Below are 18,427 nucleotides of genomic sequence, written 5' to 3'. Positions count from 1 at the left end.
TGCTGACCAAGCACCTCTGTGCGTACGTATGTGTAAGTCAGTATTGTACTGCATGTCTGCACGTCTTCAAGAACCTTTCAATGATCAGCCACAGACAGGAATGATTTCAGTGGTGCAGGGCAGCCCTCTTGTGATCATTCATGGGAAGTTATTCATTCCCGTCATTGCGGATCAAAGCAGATAACAGGACCATTTCAAACAAGGATACAGCCATATAAGTGGGTCTATTTTCGTGTAATTCTTACAACGTATAATTAAGTATTCACTGTGTCGGTAATGTGTAAAAACTGGAGGCAAGATAGACCCCAACTTGATATACATGGCCGTGTACAGTATATCTCTAGAACTCCCTCTAGTGGAGGTCCATCCGCAAGCTGCGGTGGCAGGAAATAATTACCGTACAGGGCTGCCCTGCCCCCTGAGGTGTTATAGCCACACAGTATCAAGAATCAAAGCTTGCTCAATTGGAGATTGAATGGAGACATATTTGGCCTCTGGGACGTGTTAAGGAAAGGTCGAATGCCATGCATTTTTACAAGTAGCACCCTTTTCTATTGCAGCAGGAGAGTCAATGATATTTATGGGGTGAAATTCGAAAGTGTTTCGGGATCAGAGTTTTGAGACTCCAGGCAACATCGTATAGAATTGCTCAAATAAAATCATGGCCTTTGAACGACTACAAGTTACTGATAATTCTCTGTAGTATATGCTCCAACAAAAGGCAATGAAGATGGAGAACAAGAACACACCACACTACTGTAATGACTTTTATGCGAGCACCATAAACAGGAGGTTAAGACATTCGTAAGTAAACCGAAGCAAAGGAGATGGAGAAAATGGAGAAATTTATTTTAAATGGGAATCGATTCTCATGAGTCCAGATTCATCAGAGATGTCTGTCCTCAATTCAAAGGAAGTAATCACAGGCTGGTGAGATGCATGTTATATTTCAAAATTGCCAAACATAGGATCAGACAAATTAGGATAATTAACATCGATCGCTCTATATCTGGAGGAAACCAATTTTAACCAATCAGATTCATATAACGATGTTGAACTGGCAAACCAATACAATCAGTTATTGCTTGATAAAAATTGTGAGGTTTTCAATATTGTTACAAATCGTTGTAATATTTCTTAAGTTATAAGAGTTCCAGTCTTGTATTGAATACTTAAATGTTATTACTTTCCTAAATCCCAAATGGATTCCAACCCAGCTAGCATACTTGATGCAGCTTTCGGCCCTTTCGTTAAAACCCTGCACCACATGTTTACGAACAAAGATTTACGTCCTGTAAGTGGATCAGACTCTTAAGACGTGTAGACACGCAGTGATTTATCTTCAAAACTAATAATAAACAAACACAACTGAAGTATTGTATCCACACTCGTAAGCCATAAACCATGAGCTTTTCCACACGGGTTTAAAGCCTTGTTAAATACGTCAATATTACCCATGTAATTATAGCACTTGTAATGTTACTCCCATACGTTGCATGGATGTTAATGCAAACATATTTTATTTGGGTGCCGTAACAATACTTTGGTAGTCTAATTGAAAAAGCTTATAATACAATGGACAGCCCACGCTACAGAAAATATAAATATCTATGAAGCCAATTATTAGGTTGAGTCAAAATTTAAAAAAACAACAGAGTAGTTTAGGGACTACATAAAAATATATTTATAGATGCAGACCAGTTCTTTGGGATCTGGGTGGGAGAGGTTACAGAGGGAGATTTGAGGAGCATCAACATCACCATTGCTCGAGTCCACGCTTGGTGGCCCTCAGGCCGAGTCAACGCGTCACGGTGTCCACTTGGTCAGCCAGGTCCCTATCGCCTACTCAAAACATCTGGCTTCAGGGGCTTTTGTAGACCCCAACGAAATAAGTCATCCACTTGAAATCCAACCACGTTGCCAGCCACCGTTCAAATCATGAATTTGCTTTCGTGAATTCTGAGATGGAGCAAAAATAAGTACAAAAATTTCACAATTTGAAAAGCTTTGCACAGTTAAAATCATTTGCAGATCTTACAGTGATCAGGCATTGGATGAAATTGCAAATGTTTTCTCTACAAATTAACAACGATGCAGTTTGCAAATTGCCAAAAGACATTACCAAAGTAATGTTTTGGCAAATCAGCTGAAACACCTTCAACGTACCTCTGTGGTTGTTCATCGGCAAGTTTATCCACAAATAATTGCTAAAGTACAGCACATGTTGCTTAAAAAGCCATTGTGACCAGGCTTCGTCTGTTGAGGAGTGTATGATGAGCGGTAGTGTCACGGTTAGTGCGTTGCACTACGAACCCGCTGACATGAGTTCGATTCCTTTCACTGCCAACACCAGTTACGATTATTTGAACCAGTCCTGAGCATCCCCTAGATCGACTCAGCCTCAAATGGCTACCTGATGCAGTGTGTAAACATCGCCACTGGGGAGACAAAGGCGTCCGTGTGCTGGCCACCCACCGCCATGTGTACCGTTATGTGTTATGGCCTTCATAGGTGCTTGCTATCAGCACTTGCCTTATTTAGTTCTCCAAAGTGCAACTTGTCACAAGCAGGGATGCCCACAGCCCACCCTTTAGCTTGCACAGGCCGTGAGGCATGTTTTGCTTGCGAGCACCTATTGGTCAACCCAATACACAAACACGTCGCCATTTGCTGCCACCAGGTGACCGACTTCACCACGGCACCCTAATACGCACAAACGCCACGTTATCAGACGTGAACCAATGCCCTCGAATCAAGTGTACAATGGTCGCAAATGGTGGGGGTCGGTACAATTAGTACCATTTTCTAAGAACCACATGGCTTTTCTGCTGGACAAACTTGGCTCCTCTCTGCAGACTCAAGTCCCACCCAACGGATATGAGCAACAACCAATGCTCAAACTACACACACACAATTTTAATTGGATTTGTTGCACCATACCAATACTCAAGAGCTAAACTACAAGGTCACATCCAATTCCACTTTTGCCAAGTGCATTCTAGAAAATTTAGCCTGGCGGTGGTGGCGCACGTCTGTAATCCAACACTGGAGGATGAGAGGGTTGGTGGATCACACAAATGCTGTGAAACCCCTTTCCGTGGGTGTCCAGGAGATGTCATACCCTGGCTTACCAGGAGAAGGCCGTACAGCAAAATGTCGACTCCACTTGTCCCGTTTCCGCCCCTCACCGTGGGTTGTCTCGAGGTGCTCCGGTTTCCACTCAAACGTAAACACTCATTCATGGGCGGTAACACCTTCATATAGAGGACCGCAGAGCGTGGGCAATTATTGGCGCCGGCTCATCCCATGGCTGCTGCCTCTCCGCGTGTCTGTGGTCCCGTGTCGTCCTCGCTCTTTGAGAGGCGAAGTAAACCCCACGCGCGTTACAAGTCGACGTCGATGACCTCGCACCAGACGGTGTGCGTGTGAATGCAGCAAAGGCACACAGGGAGTCAAACTCCGGCTGTGTTAAAGTCTCAAATCACGAGCAAGATGGAAATATACTAAGCGTTCCGGGGCATTGCTCGTGACGATTCGGTATGAACCCGGAAAACTGAGCTCGACTCCCGGCCACGGCTAACATCAGTGGCGAGTGATATCGGAAGCAATGATGTGCCCCTCGTCCGCTCATCCACACTCACCAGCGTGGTGAAGTATGGTCAACCACACTCACCAGCGTGGTGAAGTATGGTCAACCACACTCACCAGCGTGGTGAAGTATGGTCAACCACACTCACCAGCGTGGTGAAGTATGGTCAACCACACTCACCAGCGTGATGAAGTATGGTCAACCACACTCACCAGCGTGGTGAAGTATGGTCAACCACACTCACCAGCGTGGTGAAGTATGGTCAACCAACGCCCATGACCGACAAGGCGTTGGGGAGGCCTTCGTCCAGCCGTGGATTGAAAAACAAAAGTTATAATTAATTCTACTTGGCAATTTGTACATCTAAACCAAGTATTTCCTTGCATGTATTGCAACGCTTAATGTAATATTTTATTTTATAGGATTGGTAATTAGAAAATGAAGTGACATCTTGTTTTTGAGGTATATAATACAAACTTGTCTACAAATGCGCAATTCGCCTAACCCAGGGGTCTGCAACCTTTAAGACATAAAGAGCCACTTGGACCCGTTTCCGAAGGAAAAAATAAACTGGGAGCCGCAAAACCATTGCAACATTTAAAACAAATATAACACTGCATATATTGTTTCTTACCTTATTGCTATATACAGGATCGTGCAGTCAGCTGTCAATCTGAATAAAAAAAGGACTTTTTCACTTAACAATGTAAAATATATTTTTGCAAATTAATAGCTAAATTACCTGGTTAATGGGATTTTTGCTCCTGAACCTCAGTGCACAGTGTCTGCACATCAGGGCTGTAAGACGTCACCTTCATTTTCACACAGGCTTGCAAGCTGTCATCTGTGAGGCGTGATCGATGTTTGTTTTTAATATAGTTCATGTTGGAGAAGACCTGCTCACATACATATGTGGAGCCGAAGATCGACAGGACTCCAAATGCATACTTTTTCATGTTTATATAAGTGTTGGGGATGGCATTCCATGTTTCGAATACAAGTTTGTCCTGTTTGGGAAGGTTTTCAATATCACTCCATTTATGATTCTGAGCCAGAATGGCCTTCTGACGGGCAACATCCTCAAGAGTAGCGGTCAAGCATTTGAACTTGGACACCCATATATCTTTGTCGGCTATATCGGCCAGTTCCATCTCAAGATCAGGTTGACTTACACCTGCAAATGCAGTCATATTCAATAGGGATGGATCGATCGCCAGGGGAGTGACAGGGAAGGATAATGTCGTTTTTTCCTCTCTGAACTCACAGAATCGTTTCCCAAACGAACTTTGCATTGTGGTGATTGCAGACTTGAAATATTCCAAATTTATCGTATCATGACTTTGTTTGAACTCTCTCAAAGAGGGAAAGTGAGACAGTGTACCTCTCTGTAAATCTTTGACAAACACTGTCAACTTGCGCTCGAATGCCAAAACCTCCTCCAGCATGTGCAGGGCTGTGCCTCCTTTCCCCTGAAGGGTTGTATTTAGCGTGTTTAGATGTGCTGTCATGTCTACCATGAAATGTAATTTTTCCAGCCACTCTGGCTGTTCCAGCTCAGCAAAGGTGAGCTCTTTGCTGCCCAGGAAGGTTTTTACTTCTTCCAAACATGTGACAAAGCAACGGCAACGTTATTGCCTGTCACCGGGCGGGCAGTGTGGAGCGGAGCGGCGACCTGTCAGCAGCGGCAACGCCAGAGCAGGTGTCACAGTGCGCCTCCTCCCCTCGCTAGCATCCGCCCCGGAGCCGCGGTCAAGGTTCAAAAGAGCCGCATGCGGCTCCGGAGCCGCAGGTTGCCGACCCCTGGCCTAACCCGTCCGGAGTCAAAATACTGACAAAGACCACGAGAGGGCGACAAGACATCGCCACACGCTCTCCGTCCAGGTGGCCTGTAGGGTGTCACAGCGCACTCGTGTCACGTCATGTGTCTCTAGTGACTCTAGTCCCTAACTTCGTGCATAGCGCACTGCGATCCCTGGATGAATTTCGCCGTATAAATGTAAACTATTATAAATTAGTTCACACCGTAATAGAAATCCATGTCCCCCTTTGAAAAATATACTCAATTGGGTTCTTACTAAATACCTGAGCGGTGGTGAACACCTCTAAGCCAGCAGCGAGGCTTTGGTGGACCAGCACACAATTGTTGTCCAACTCCCTTCCCATGGACGTCGAGGAGGTGCCAATAACCCTGGCTCGCTAGAAGACCTATTTCGTCTGTATGGGATAGGGTGTTTCACCCTCGCATGCGTGCGGATTCTCCGGGTCCTCCGGTTTCCACTCTCGTGTAAACACTAATTGATTGGCCGATACTAGATTTGAAGTTTTCGTGACTGCAAGGATCCATACTCTTTGGTTCTTTCGGTAAAGTCACGTAGGTGAAAATAAAAATCATAAAAATATTTTTTTTTAAAAGGAAGCAACACAAGCCTCCGTCATCAGGTAGGACAGCCACAGCAAGAACATATTTAAACTATTATAAAAAAATATATATATATTGCTGTGGCTCTCCTACCTGATGACGGAGGCTTGTGTTGCTTCCGAAACGTCGTGATTTAATTTAGTTATTTTCATTTTTTCACCTACGTGACTTTACCGAAAGAACCAACGAGTATGATTGGCCGATATATAGAGGACCGCAGAGCGCTGTGGGAATTTCGCGCCTGCTCACCGCCTGGATGCTGCTGCCTTTCCTGCTCATCTCCTCACAACATTCTATACGAGAGTGAGCAAATACTTTGCGCATAATGAGTTGTAATTATATAATTATAGAATATTACATACACGTACAGAATTTGTAAGAAAATATTCATTACTGGTGTTTCATAGTTACATGCTGGAGTCAAATTATATAAACAGAAATATTAAACCCACCATTCTAACTTACCTTCGATTAGCACGGTTGGCTACGTACAGTGCGAAAGTCAACATTCGAACATAACGTGATGGGTGGTGGGTTTGTGCAACTTGAATCCCACTGACAACGCAGACAATTTCACGTAAACTTATAAACAGTAACAGTTGTAAATTAATATCACGACCTGGAACATATTACGTGAGAACTTAAGCCCTGATTAACTTAGGTTGCAAAAAAAGAGATGTTTCACAATTATTGGACTGTCAGATTTGTTATGGATCTTTGTTTTCATGGTCGATGCGAGAGGCACGTGGTTTGTGGGTGACGATGGTGGCCAGATAACGAGCTGTTTGAATCTCATACTTTTGCTCTTCGCACGCAAACAGTGGAATGCATGACTCGTATATGTTCTACATATCAGGATTTCACTGACATCGCCTTGTTTGTTAGAACAAAACATGATTTCGCCGTGACTGTGTCCCTCGTTGCTCCCTCCAGCCAGCCATCCGGCAACACTTTTGTCGAATATCGTCCGATATGATAACATACCCCGCACGTTTGCCGATCTCTGAAGTCCATCGACAAAGCAGCATCTTGTCTTATCTAGATTTCAAGGCGCTTTACAGCACTTATACAATTGCACATACGATGAGCTTGGCTTATTGAAAGTGGTGGTGTAGTTTTAGTGACACAGCAGGGAGCGTTGAGGAGGGGTTGGGATAGGCCTCGTCGTAGCTGGGGGAGGCGACGGAAAGCTGAGGGAGGGCGGAAAAGTGACGAGGCATTGCATTGAAGAACGCTGTTCTTGTTGTTGAAGAACAGCCCGTGGGCCACTGCCTTTAGTGCGGCCCCTGACGATACACAAATGTGAAAACACCCCATCATGCTGTCAATCCCGACGATTTTAAATTTGTGGCGGCCCTCACACTGATGATGTCTTATTGGCGAAAGTGCCCCCCCACTTCTGAACGCGAGTGAAGAACACTGAGCACGAGTGAAGAACACTGAACACGAGTGAAGAACACCGAACACGAGTGAAGAACACTGCTTTGGGAGGACAGAGGGTCGGCCAGGGGTATGAGCCAGGCGGGGAAGGATGCCACTGCGATCTAAACTAAACAAAAATATATTTTAATTTTACCGGGAAAGGCCCACTGAGCTATATCGCTCTTTTTCAGAACCGACCTGGCCATAAATGATAGCCCAATGAAATTGCTTATCACGTGGAAATGTATCACAGCCAAATACTCTGAAAGCGTGTTTCTAAATGTGGAGATAAAATTCCACGTGACCACGGGAAGACAGAGAGACCGCAAACTCCAAATATACAGCAGCAGCAGGCTTCAGGGTCTGGATCGAACCCACGACCCCTGTACACCTGGCGAGGTAGTCAACATCTCCTGGCCACCGCGGTGCTGCGTGCAGCGCAGCAGAGTCCCGACTCGAAGCTTCCCCCCGACTGGAGTCATCGTCTTCCTCTTCGCCACCACCACCAACATTATTTTACGTGTTGTAGAATGCTGTTTGGTGATAGTTATTTTATGGCTGTGTTGCACAAACACAGATAACACAAACTAAACGCATTTTTTAAAAGCACTTTCAGGTATTAAAATGAGAAACCAAATATAACAGGCGACGTTTCGGGCAACGGCCCTTCATAGCACATACAACAATAATCAACATCATCTGGAGAATTGGCCACGCTTTGAGAGCAGGGCGAGTGTGAAGTGGGGATGGGAGGGAATGAATTCGTGGGCACGACAACACTATCTGAACCGGCCCTGGGCATCCCCCTCGGTCGACTCAGCCTCAAACGAGTACCGAGTGCGACGTGTAAACAAAAACCCCCCACTCGGGAAACAAACACCGGCCGGGCGTGGTGCTGGCCACCAACCCAACTCGTTTGCCGTGTCGGCCTTCGTCGCAGGTGCCACCCAAGGTGCTCGCCAGAGGTGTGGACTCGAGTCATGTGACTTGGACTCGAGTCAGACTCGAGTCATGAATTTGATGACTTGCGACTCGACTTGGACTTGCATAACAATGACTTTGTCCCACCTATGAGATGTGGACTCGAGTCATGTGACTTGGACTCGAGTCAGACTCGAGTCATGAATTTGATGACTTGCGACTCGACTTGGACTTGCATAACAATGACTTTGTCCCACCTCTGGTGCTCGCTAACAGCACTCGCCCCTGAGGTCAGCCGAGGTCACGCGGGGGATGTTCGCCCCGCCCCCAGGCAGGGCGGCGCCTCCTGCCGCCAAGCGCGCACTGCACTTAAGTCGCCGCCCGAGACGCGTTGTGCAGCCCCCTGCCCTGCCTGCCTGCCTGCCCTGCCTGTGCGTGTCACCTCTGTGGAAGGAGCCAGCAACAAGATGAGCGGTGAGTGCGCGCTGTGCGTGCTGCACTGCTGATGCGTACACGCCACAGCAGTCGGTACAGTCGTAGTCTGTAAGTTGTATGGTCACTGTCTTTGTTTGCCCTCGTTTACAAGTTGGGAGGCCCGTGCTCATTTTTAAAAATAGGCATGTTCAGCTACGCGTGTGTGTGTACAGTGCGGAGTGGCTCTGCGGCATGTAGGCAGCAGCAGCGAGAAAGAGAGGGCCGTGTACGAATGAACGCCGTCGTGTGGCAGCGAAACGTGGAGTGAACGCGGCCCCCGCCTTAACCAAACCCTCATTGCGCCCTGAGCTGCTCTCTCTTCTTCTCCGCTCGCCACCAAAGTCGAATGCCTCCCAGTGAGCGAGCGCATCGTCGGCGGCGCTCGGCTGCTCCAAGACTTTGCGCGCAGTGCGGAGGCTTTCCTCGAGCCGTGTGGGCGAAGCGGGAGGAGGGAGGGATGGGTGGAGGTGTTGCGTCGTCTGCCTCTCGCTCCCACCTCAACGTCGTCCGCCCCGCCGCGATTGCTCCTGGACAGAGTTGTTCACTCGCCTCGACGCACATGCTCATCTCGGCACCATCGTGATCAAAGTCGCCACATCTCCCAACAAAAACTCTCATTCGTCAATAGGTGACGTTTCGAGCAATGGCCCTTCATAGCACATGAAGTGCCATTGCCCAATACACCTATTGTTTATATTTTATTCCTGTTTTTGCAGCTGACGAATTTTGTTGTGCTTTGATTTGTGCTCTGCAACCAACGCAGTTTCACGATGAAGTATTTTTTAAAAAAACCTCAGGGCTGCATGACCGGTAGCAGACCTTGAGCATACAAGGAAGGAGAGTAACACGCGAACTCTTGCTCACATTCCTCAATTGTTTTCATTCTTGCGTGCAATTATACAATACCAGGGGCGGTTTCTTCATTAGGGCGATTGGGCGACGCACCACCAATGTCATTCAACCACAGAGTCACGCTAGCCGTCACTGTGCCTCTGGATATAGTCCAATCAGCGTCATGTCACGTTCTGTGGAGTACCGCCTCTTTTTGGGCGATTTCACTCCGGCTGAGAATCGCCCCGAGTGGCCCCATAGACTTACATTCAAAGATGTTTTTTTTCGAACGGGGGCGCTGCAATGCATTCTCTATGGCTTCCGGGAGGGCTCGCCCTAACGTGCTTACGTCATCATACGTGCTAACGTCATCATACGTAAGCACGTTTCATCCAACAATATAATGTATCGCCACCTAGTGGAATCTTTAATAAATAAACATTAATATTAAAGAAGTGAAGTTGCCTTTACATGCTTCAGCTGTTAATTTATTCATTGCATGGGTGGACCTTATCAATCATCCAGACATTTGCCCCCCCTGAGAGATTTTGCAGGAGCCGCCACTGTACAATACTGTATGCAATGGATAAATGTACGCGTCTTTAGAACGGCCAACAAACTTGGGAACGTTTCGCGTGAAGGATTTTTCATTCTCTTCATCCTTATCATCACAACCATTACAGTCGGAGTCATACCAATCCCTCTTCAGGTGCGAAGGGGTTATGGTCCAATCTGAAAGGGGTTGGTATGATACAATATTTACTTTTGACACCCCAGTTGCGAAGTGCAATCTCAATGTATTGAACCAGTTAACTGATAACTGCATCTTTATAGGAGAAGTTTTCACTGCAGAGCAACAAATACTTTAATTGGGAAAATATGAGTTAAAACCGGTTTTTTGTTCGGTTTGGCTGACTACAGCGTTGATTTAATGAAAGTTTTTGTCCATCGTTCTACTTACAATTAAAACATCAATATGCAAGAAGCTAAAAATCATGCGCGAAATCCCATTTTATTTTGCATCGCCAGTTTGTTTTGAGAGGTCGTGACCTAACCTGGGGAGTTGGCAATAGACTTTCTATTAAGAATTAACATTTTTCCAACGATTGCCACACTTGAACACGTAGGCTTTCGCGATCAATATCCATAAGAGGTTTTTTTGGATTGCCACACTTTCGTCTGCATATCGCCAAACAATGGATATTGAACAAATGCCGGAGTGTGTGCAATAGAGCATAATTGGACAAGGCCGTTGTTAGAATGATGCAATTCCCATGCAACATCCAACCATTGCAATGATGGAGAGTCAACCAACTTTGGACATCGCCCACAGCTGTGCAATTGCACTGAAGGTGTGCCCAACACTACACACAATCTCCCGCCCTTGGCAAAGAAATTCGGTGTTGCTGTTAGCTCAGTCCGCAGGCCAATCTTACCTGGAGACCCAGTGATTTTTTTTATCTTTTCAGCGTTTCCTTAATTTATATAGCTTGCGGTATTAACAATCTTAAACTTTTGAAGACATCACTTTTTTTCAGTTGACAAAAAAATATTATTTCTACATGTTGCGTTTTAAAGGGGCTTGAGAGGACATGTAAAATAAGATATACTGTATAGCTTTTAATCACAACGATACAAGTGTGTAAACACGAGATGTATATGGTCACCGTTTCTTTGTGGTGTCGAGGTGTATGCAAGGGTTCATTGATTCTTTCTACACCAATTCATAATTTAGAATGAATGAGTCCAATTAACGTTTCTCACCAAATTCCACAGCCATACACTTGAGCAAACCTTCCTGAATCTACATCAGAACATTTTTAAAACAATGTGGAAGCTTCCCGAATCCCCCACCTCTCACCAACCAGCAGTATAAATCGGCACGCCGCAGTTCGTTGATTAGCAGGTCGCGTGTGGTGGGGTAAAGTATGGGTGGTGCCTACTCCCACCTCTTCTAAGACGTCTGGCCAGTATGGGAATGAGCAAAAATACCCCGTGGCGAAACTCGAGTTCCCACTACTGGAGGCCCTTTCACCATCAGTGGTGTGAGTGAGAATATTTTAGGGCTAGACTTTCATCTGTGAAGGTAAAGTTACATCTAAACATAACCTTTTTTACCTGCTGTTCATGTCAATTGATGAAATGCATGCCATACGTGCGTGCTCTCCTTGGTGCCCAGGTGCCGGAAAACGTGTGCTGATCGTGTTCGCTCACCAGGAGCCCCTGCGCTCCTTCAACGGGGCCCTCAAGGAGGCTGCCGTGCAGGCCTTGAGCAAGCAGGGTTGCCAGGTGGAGGTGTCCGACCTGTACGCTTCGACCTTCAACCCGGTGGCAACACGGGCCGACATCCTAGGTGCGTGTGACCCTTGCCACTTTTGAGGTTTGCTGACTCGCGGTCCCGAACAGAACAGCGGTGTAGCATGCACACCCATCATGTCTCGTGCAACTGGTGTGAGAGGGGCTTCATTTCTCACCGATTGTTTCCCAGGTCGTTGAGTAGCCTGGAGACTAGGCACCTGACTAGTATCCACAGCCATAACTAGTAGTATACTGGATGTGGTGTGCTGGTGGCGAGAATATTTGCTGGGTCACCAACACAGACGTAACCCGGCTGAGGTTATGCCCTGCGTATAAGATTCGCGCACATTCCAAATGTATCTCACACATTCCGCAGACTCCCCCTAATTAGCATAAGAATTGAACGTAGACTCAACTTGGCAACTCATTCTACACACCAGGGGTTCCGTGCCGCCACAACCTCACATCACACCAATTTCACCCTAATCTCCCAACTTGAGTGATCCACGGACATGTGGCCAGTGCAGCATAAAACATGGTTGTAAATGTGGTCTGTTCTTCATAGAACAAATTTAATTGAAATTAAACTCGCTTAGATTACGGAATTCTAAAGTTGTTTTTACTTCTTGAAACGCTCTCCTATACAAGTGCGAACAAGTGTGGGTGTTGCCATTGTATGGGCTGATTTTTTATTCTACAAAGCATTTGCCGATGCAAACTTATGCATTCGGGTGTGATCAGGTTTTTTCTTATCAGCCCGAATGTTTTTAGTTTCCTCTTATGGGCATCTACGTTGTCCACGGGTTGCAAAATACTGTACTGATGCCAAGGGAATGAGTAGTATCGGCTAATTGGAAACTCGTGACGGGATTACACAGTCTCATGAGTGGTTACAGTCCCATGAGTGGCGTGAGTACGCATGCCAAGTTTCCAAATCACCTGGCAGCAACAGGTGCTGTTAAACTTGGCAGCAAAAGTGCTGTCTCATGCTACGGAGATGCCCTCTGTGAATTGTGGAGTTGTCATTTCACTGAGGATTAGGGTTACTTGGGTGTATAATGGTTTTACTGATGTATTCTTTGAACGTAAATAAACCCTTTGGATATCAATTATTCATTCATTTCGACTCTTTTTCCATACCATGCGACAGTTGGATAATAAGACAAGCTTGCTGCATTGACAGATTGCCCTGCGTCTTTACGCATGAATCCCCACGTAGGATGCAGGCAGATGGTAGAGTTACCGCCAGTACGGCTTTTTCCCCAGTCTGACCTCTTCTACTCAGATTGCTGTCCTGTGGAATCTGTAAGCCTCTCCCGGGAAATTAAAAGTTACTCAAGTCCCTCTTTTACATGCCTTTCTCCCCTCTTCTGGTATTGTGATGATATTATTATGCTCATGATATATCCTAGGTTTTTTGTACCTCCCGAGGTGGCAGCCTTAGCAGGGGGGGATGCGTCCTGAGCAAAATTTAATATTTCACTTAAAGTTTGATGGACCGCTGCTAGGCTGGCTTTGAGTAGGGATCATCAGCGCAAGGCAATACCACTCAAGTACTAGATACACCTTTGCATGTTAATTGTATATTATGAGCACTATTCAAAACACTTTTTTTCACATCACCGCACACACGCTGTAGTGTCGCGAGGAAAAAACAAGACGATGGATGTGGCATGCCAAAATAATTCTCGGAACAGCATTTCCAGGCCTGTTACTGGCTGAAATGAAGCACGGATTCTGAGTGGTTGCTGTCTCCATGAATGCGGCAGGGGATCTGAAGAGCACCGAGAGTTTTCGATACGGAGAAGAGACTGCAGCAGCCTGGGAGAAGGGAAAACTCAGCCAAGACATCGTGAACGAGCAGAAGAAGGTGCAGGATGCGGACCTCGTCATTTTCCAGGTGCTTGCTCATATTGGTGGTGCCCAGGGCACGCATGGAAGTTGGTGTTCTCCGATCATCTTCGTCCTAAACTGGCCAATCGCGCTTGACGCAAAACAAAACCTTCCTCTCCTGCCACTGCTATTCTGTATCTGAGCACCGCTTGAGGTTACACAAATGCCACCTAAATCCGTGTTGAAATCACCATAATGATTGTGGCATGCTCGGCGCACTTTGAAAGTCTCTAAATTACAGACAATTTAACTTGTTCAGTTTGTGAGCAACTATTGAGGTCCAATTTCCAATACAGATGCATAGAAGCCCATATACACCGACTTGCATTGACACTCAACACTCCGACTAGCACGGTTGGCTACATACGGTGCAAAAGAGGTTCAACATGCATACATGAACACTTATATGCACATCATAAGCTGCTCGCATTATGCATTTTGACACAGCCCCCTGCAGGATGTTGATCTTTCACCGCATCTCCTCTTATTATTGGCAGTTCCTATTGTTCCAAATCTTTGTCTACCGTCTTTTCCCATCTTGTCTTGGGTCTTCCTATTTTGCATCTTCAGTGTGTCAGTTTTGTTGCATAAGTTTCATGCTAACCTCCTCTGTGGTGTCCACACTTAGTCGATGTCCAAGCCTTGTAGTCTCTTATTGATAATAAGCCTGCCTCTTGTCCTGATATCCACACAGATGCACCTATACACACATGAACACCCATATCCAGTACGCAACAAAACAAATTTACCCATGCAACCTACATAGACTTTTAGGGCGAGTGCTGTTCGCAAGCAGCTATTAAGGCAGGCACGGCACACGAGGGAGTGGTGTGGTTCAGATATTCGTCATTGGTGTTGGCCATGAGCTGGAATCGAACTCGGGTCACTGGGTTCGTATCGCCAGCACACCAACCGCTACATTACCATTTCCCACAGATATATACAAGCATTCACAGACACATTGACTCCCATATACACAAATGCATGGAAACACATGGTGCTATGCAGAAATGTACTGCCTCATATTCATGATAATTAGTGGCATTTTGCCTGCGCACACATTTTATTCAATCTGTGTGGTATTTAAAATGCAGTAAATACTCCAATGGAATAGAACAAAAGAAGATGACAGAGCACACCCATGCAGTCGTTTACTTTCCTGTGTGTGTACGTGTTCATCACATCAGTAATTAGCCTATGAAATAATTAACAAATTCACTTGTTCCAAGTGGCTTCAAGAATGAGTTTTATCTCGTGCCAAATTATTGCGAAATGTCCCATTTCCAGGGATAAGAGTATTTCTGAGTTTCTGATGTGTGTATAATTAAGGATGCAACAGAGTAACTCCTTCACAATTTGCCACAAGTTTGTTAACTCTACGGTGTAAGTACAATCTACAGACATAGGAATCTATAGTGGCATCAAAAATAATTAAGTGCACGAGCAAGTCGTAAACGAGTCTTAGACACACAATTCCATATGTGTGCAGTGGCATAGCGCTGGCTGTTGGCGGAAAAGGGTAACTGCGCTGGAAGGGAGTACCCATGTCAGCAGGCCACGATAGACACGAGAGGGGGGATATCGAGGGGGGAAAGGTCACAGAGGGTGCCCATCGGGAAGCCTCAGGAGCCCGCTAGTAGGTTCTAGAGAGAAGGGGGCGTGTCCTGGGCGGAGCGAGGCCACGCTGACAGTACAAGAGGGACCCCTCTGAGGGACCTCGTGGCTGTTGCTGGAAGTGGGATCCCCGTCGTGCTGTTCAAGATCGTCGTCGTTACCATCTCGTCGTCGCTGCCGTCTTCACTCGACATTGCGCTGATAGTTGTTGGCAGTCTCCGTTCAGCGCCGTTAGTGTTAGTCGATTAGTGTTGCGTATAGGCTAGCAACGGTAATAGTGTGTACCCACGTAGGGTGTGTATTATCCCGATGGTGTTCGTTCAATAAAATAAGCGCCTCCAAGTCTTACTGTCTCCGATTTAGTCGCTACATGTGCATCATGGGCATAAGAAACAAGGATGAATTGCGAATAGTTTAACCCAGTATTGTATTGAGACCTGCGTGTGTGTCTACCCTGTGGTGTGCAGTTTCCCTTGTACTGGTTCAGCATGCCTGCCATCATGAAGGGCTGGATGGATCGGGTCCTCACCCGCGGCTTCGCTTATGGGTTCCCACAGTTTTATGAGAGCGGCCCTTTCACCGTACGTGTGCACACATTGTTCTTATTATCTTGATTGATGATCTAGATCAGTGGTTCTTAACTTTACTGCAGCCTGCACCCATTTGGTTCTCAGAAAGGGCATCTCACACCCCCAGGGAGTGCATGCACCCCAGGTTAAGAACCACTGATCTTGATGATATTAGCGTGCGTGATGGGATCTTCTTTCCATGTCTCTCTCGTGTTGGCTTTTTTCGACGTTGCAGAAAAAGAAGGCTCTGATCTCCATCACCACGGGCGGGATGGAGTCAATGTATGGACCTACAGGTGTCAACGGTGACATCAATGTCATCCTGTGGCCCATGCAAGTAAGATAAATACCTGCAAATGTGACAATTGTAAATGGAATGAATGGTTGATTGTGATTGTTTGCTAGAGATACACATATGGATGGCTGACAATTAAAATATGAAACAATATGTTATGATCAATTAATTCAAATCATTGGTTTCATCAGCATGATACTATCAATAGATGTATTGAAAGACGTTTGTAATGACACTTTAAATTATGAGAACGAGACGTAGCACAAGGGCATGCATAGCCACTGTAGACATTAGGTTTGGTGGGGACCCAGGGCCATTATTATTTTGAGGAGGCCCCTTTTCATATTCCGTTAATTCCCTTTACCGTTTCACCATCATCCACACCTGATACCAAATACTCCAATCTTATTTATCTTTGTTTGAATTATTTTTTCAATTATATGTACATTATGAAATTGAATAAAATATTAAAATCTGGGTAATATGGCTTTAATGACCAAATTACTTACCAGATGTATCAAATATTTACATTATTGTGTTTCATCGGTTATAGAACAGTAAATCTTGACTTAAAGCTTTCGTGACTACAGAAATTAGTATTCTTGGGTCTTTCGGTAAAGTCACGTAGATAGGTTCAAAGAAAATTAAAATAACAGAAAACTACGACGTTTCGATTGCTTGCCTTGCGATCGAAACGTCGTAGTTTTCTGTTATTTTTGATAATTTTCTTTGAACCTATCTACGTGACTTTGCCGAAAGACCCAAGAATATAAAACGGTAGTTAATGTTGGGTGGGGGAGCTTTTAAGCCCCTGCGTTAATCTAGCCATGGCACCTCTGAGTCTAGTCTAAGACGGACACTCGGATATGAGACAGGTCTGTACGATCCCTAATATATTCTTCTGTACCGCTTTGTTTTGCAGCAAGGGATGCTGCACTTCTGTGGCTTCCAAGTGCTGGCCCCACAGATCTCGTGGAGCCCTTCGTTCATGCCAGAGGAGGGTCGCAAGGGCCTGGTCGCCATGTGGGAGCAGCGACTGGCATCCGTGTGGCAGGAGAAGACGCTTAAATTTGCACCTCTTGAGCTTTTTGACCCCAAAAAAGGTTTCGTGCTCAATGATGACACCGTGAAGAATCTCTCCACCAAACCCCAGGGTCTCACCGTGGGCCAACATGCCGGCAAGCCTCTGCCCCCCAACAACCAGACCAAGGCCAACGATGCCTCTGCTGAATAAGCAACCGCTGCTTGAAATGAGCAATCTGGTTGCTGGCATTTCACATGCACAACATGTTCATTTTTTACAATTGATTTATTGAAAGATGTTTAACAATTTGAATATAACTTGAGAATCTGGCCAGTTTTTACATAAAACATAAACTCGATCTTAAAGGTATCAATTTGTGTGATCTGTTATCCTTTAAAAGGTGTGTTCTTTAAAATTACATGTTCCAATGACAAGGCCTAATTGATTACATAGGACCTTCCACCACCAAATTATTCGATACAGAGGTGGAAATCGTTTTACTGACTATGCAGAGGTGATCAGGCAGTGGGACGTCGATGAAGATGTCATGTTTGCGCTCGCACAATTAGTTAATGTTTCTGTCTTTAACCCAGAATGGCCATTATCACAGTATATTCAGCATGTAAGACATTGGAAATGTATTCTGTGCATATTTAATAGATGTTGATTGATCATACTAAAACCTCATGTTGAAATGACACATTAATATCGTGCATATGGGTATTTATAGAATAAAAACTGGCTAAAATAGTTTATATGTATCCGATTATAAAATTGTGACTGATATATGAAAGGGTTTGTGAACTGGATGTGTTCACTAGTCTTAACTACATCCGTGCTCATTCGAAATAAATCTTGCAACATGAATACCTGAAACATGTGACCAGAGTCTTCACAATTTTAACTATAAGATGCTCAAAATAATTCATTAACCAACAATTGAGAGCAACAGAATCCACTGCACCACTGAAGTGATGGCGAGGCGAAGTCAAAGTATTTGGAGGCCACCGATGGACGAGAACGAGGTAGAGCAAGAAAATGGCGGAAGGCCTTTGGCGAATTTTTGGGACGTTAGGAG

General features: G+C 45.4%; 1 protein-coding gene across 1 annotated transcript; it reads left to right on the top strand.

Moving 5' to 3' along the window:
• The first annotated feature begins 8,578 nt into the window (after positions 1–8,578).
• LOC144727831 (ribosyldihydronicotinamide dehydrogenase [quinone]-like) lies at positions 8,579–18,225 on the top strand. The gene is made up of 6 exons (XM_078606990.1): positions 8,579–8,825; positions 11,836–12,009; positions 13,724–13,854; positions 15,929–16,042; positions 16,266–16,367; positions 17,248–18,225. The coding sequence occupies exons 1-6, from the start codon at positions 8,594–8,596 to the stop codon at positions 17,557–17,559; spliced, it is 1,065 nt and encodes a 354-aa protein (XP_078463116.1). The 5' UTR covers positions 8,579–8,593; the 3' UTR covers positions 17,560–18,225.
• Positions 18,226–18,427: the final 202 nt, after the last annotated feature.

Source organism: Lampetra planeri, chromosome 26, assembly GCF_965212315.1.
Source record: "Lampetra planeri chromosome 26, kcLamPlan1.2.h2, whole genome shotgun sequence".
Classification (NCBI taxonomy): Eukaryota; Metazoa; Chordata; class Hyperoartia; order Petromyzontiformes; family Petromyzontidae; genus Lampetra; species Lampetra planeri.
Note: the sequence above shows the minus strand (reverse complement) of the source record. Positions and strands in the feature narration are given on the sequence as shown.